The sequence below is a fragment of the Vespa mandarinia genome, chromosome 15 (assembly GCF_050613455.1).
Source record: "Vespa mandarinia isolate Hongniang chromosome 15, ASM5061345v1, whole genome shotgun sequence".
NCBI classification, from domain to species: domain Eukaryota; kingdom Metazoa; phylum Arthropoda; class Insecta; order Hymenoptera; family Vespidae; genus Vespa; species Vespa mandarinia.
The window spans coordinates 2505001-2507500 of record NC_140824.1 but is presented as its reverse complement, the minus strand read 5'-3'; the positions used below and the strand labels follow the sequence as shown (position 1 = coordinate 2507500).

Below are 2500 nucleotides of genomic sequence, written 5' to 3'. Positions count from 1 at the left end.
CGGTACATTTTTCGGGAGCAATTCTTTTTTTCTTCTTTTTTCTTTTTTTTTTTTTTGTTTTTTACATTTACTACAATAAATTCCTACGTAAGCCTTATTTCATGGTAAATGCCGTATCAAGTAAAGGGAGTTTACATCACCGGTGGAGCATCTTGCTTTTCAAAGATAGCAGAAACTAACTCGAGATACGTTTGGTAATGGACCAATTTCCTCGAGCAATTTCGTGGAGACACGCAAACGCACGTTTCTTTACTCGTACTTTTCTTAGATTTTCCGGCTCTGCCAAGAAGTCAATGCCGGTGTTACGGAAAAAGCCGACTGAGCTGAAAGGAAGTCGACGTAAAGGAAGTGGAAGGAAGTAAGACCGGTGAAAAAGCAACGTACTCTTTTCTTGTTTCTTTTTTCTTCTCTTTCGTTTGGAAAACAAAACAAAACAAAAAAAAAAAAAAAAAAAAATAGATGAAAGAAAAGCAAAAAAAAAAAGAAAGAAAAAAAAGAAACAAGAAAAAAAAATTCTTTCGTTCGAGAATCTACGAACTCGACCTGTTTTGACATATTCGTACGTTTGTTTGTTTATTTGTTTTTTCTTTCTTTCTTCTTTTTTTTTGTTTTTGAGAACAGAGAATAATAGCTCACGCTCCTTCTTTCACGGCCTCTCCTACACGGATATTTTTCCTCTTCTTCTTCTTTTACTACTTTCTTTCCTCTTTTTTTTCTTTCTTTTTTCTTTATTTATTTTTCCTTTTTTTTTCCATTTTTTTTTCCCCCCTTTCGCATTTCCTTTTCTTTTCCCAAAAGATTGCTTCTCGTTGGTACACCTCTCGCGTACGTAGAGAGTACGTGCTCTTAGAAAATTAAAGTCGAAGAAATTAAAGCGATAAAGCGTAAAAAAGCGACGTACGGGAGTAATGAATACTCGTGTTGAGGTTTCTAAACATGTAACTATGAATATATATATATATATATATATATATATATATATAAAATATAACATACAAAAATATATATATATATATACGTATGTCTATATGTATGTAGGTCAAGTATCGAACGTAAGTCGAGCCAAGTTTTCAAAGAGGACGCATAAATGTCGAATGCGTCTTTAAAAATACGTGGAAACATTTTTCAATCTCTTTCTCTCTCTCTCTCTCTCTCTCTCTCTCTCTCTCGCTCTCTCTCTCTCTCTCTTTCTCTCTCTCTCTCTCTGTTTCTTTCGTATTGCATTTCTATATCTTATTCGTTTAATTAATAAACAATTATCAATCGACTTACCTTTACCATAAGGAGCAAGAAGTAAAAGATTGACGAGGGCAGCACCAGTGTCATGGCCCATTAAAGTGATTCTTGTTGGGTCACCACCAAAGGCACCGATGTTTTCACGTACCCAACGTAAAGCCATTGCTATGTCCTTTAATGCCAAATTCCCACCTGATCCTGCCGTTCTGTCTGGATAAGGACGAGTTCTAAGAAATCCTAGAAAGTTAAGAAAAATGTTAAATATAGATAAACAAAAATTTCATCTTTAAATATCTTCTTCTTTTTCTTTCGTTTCTTTTTTCTTTTTTCTTTTCATTTTATCATTATCATCATCATCATCATCATCATCATCATCATCATCATCGTCATCATCATCACATTATCATCATTATGATCAGCAGTAGCAGCAGTGGTAGCAGCAGAGCATCTTTTTTTCTTTTCCTTTTTTCTTTTTTCGACTAATAAAATCAAAGATAAATAATTTCGATTTTTATTACCTAATATTCCTAAACGATAGTTAAGCGTAATGACTATGACATGACCGGCACTGGCCAGTACAGATCCATCATATATATTGCCCGAACCCCATTCGAAACTTTCACCGTGCACGTACACCATAACTGCATAGGGTGCCTCCAAACCGAGCGATCCTGCAAAATATTTTTTCAATGGTATCATAAGAGAGCAAAAAAAAAAAAAGTAAATAAATAAAAAGTAACAAAATAAAAAGAAAAATAAAAAAAAAAAAAGAAGAAATCGTACGATGACGAGTCGATTCGAGATAAATAAATCATCGCAAACGAGAATAGTCCGAGATGGTTCAGCATTTCGGTGAGCCGACGAAGATCTATAAAATCCTATCTCTTTCTTTCTCTATCTCTCTCTCTCTCTCTCTCTATTTCTTTCTTTGTCCCTATCCTTCCCATTCTCTTTATCTTTCTTTCTATCTTTCTCTATCCCGGTATAAGTAGCATTTAAGCGCGTTAAGCTATTTTCACTTGGGATGGAATTTTGATTTCTCACGGACGAAATGGAATTCTATTATTCGTGACAGTAGGAAATTTCTCATCGAATCTTATTGGAATTGGAATCCTTAACCGAACGAGATTATCGATTATCGATGATTGATGCGTTCAATGAATTGCGAGATTTTAATACATTTATTGTTTATCCGTTTTTCCATTCGAAAATAATGTGTGTATATATATATATATGTGTGTGTATGTGTGTGTGTGTGTGTGTG

The 2500-nt window shown here is 34.0% G+C and overlaps 1 protein-coding gene across 9 annotated transcripts in view; it reads right to left on the bottom strand.

The window, feature by feature from the left end:
* Positions 1-2500, bottom strand: part of NLG-5 (neuroligin 5) — a 181859-nt gene that overhangs the window by 16550 nt on the left and 162809 nt on the right. For all 9 annotated transcript variants that reach the window (XM_085661608.1, XM_085661611.1, XM_035873020.2 and 6 more), the window contains 2 exons: positions 1755-1907; positions 1273-1473 (listed from right to left, as the gene is read on the bottom strand). In XM_085661608.1, coding sequence (XP_085517734.1) covers positions 1273-1473; positions 1755-1907 — 354 coding nt within the window. The remainder of the gene's footprint in view (positions 1-1272; positions 1474-1754; positions 1908-2500) is intronic.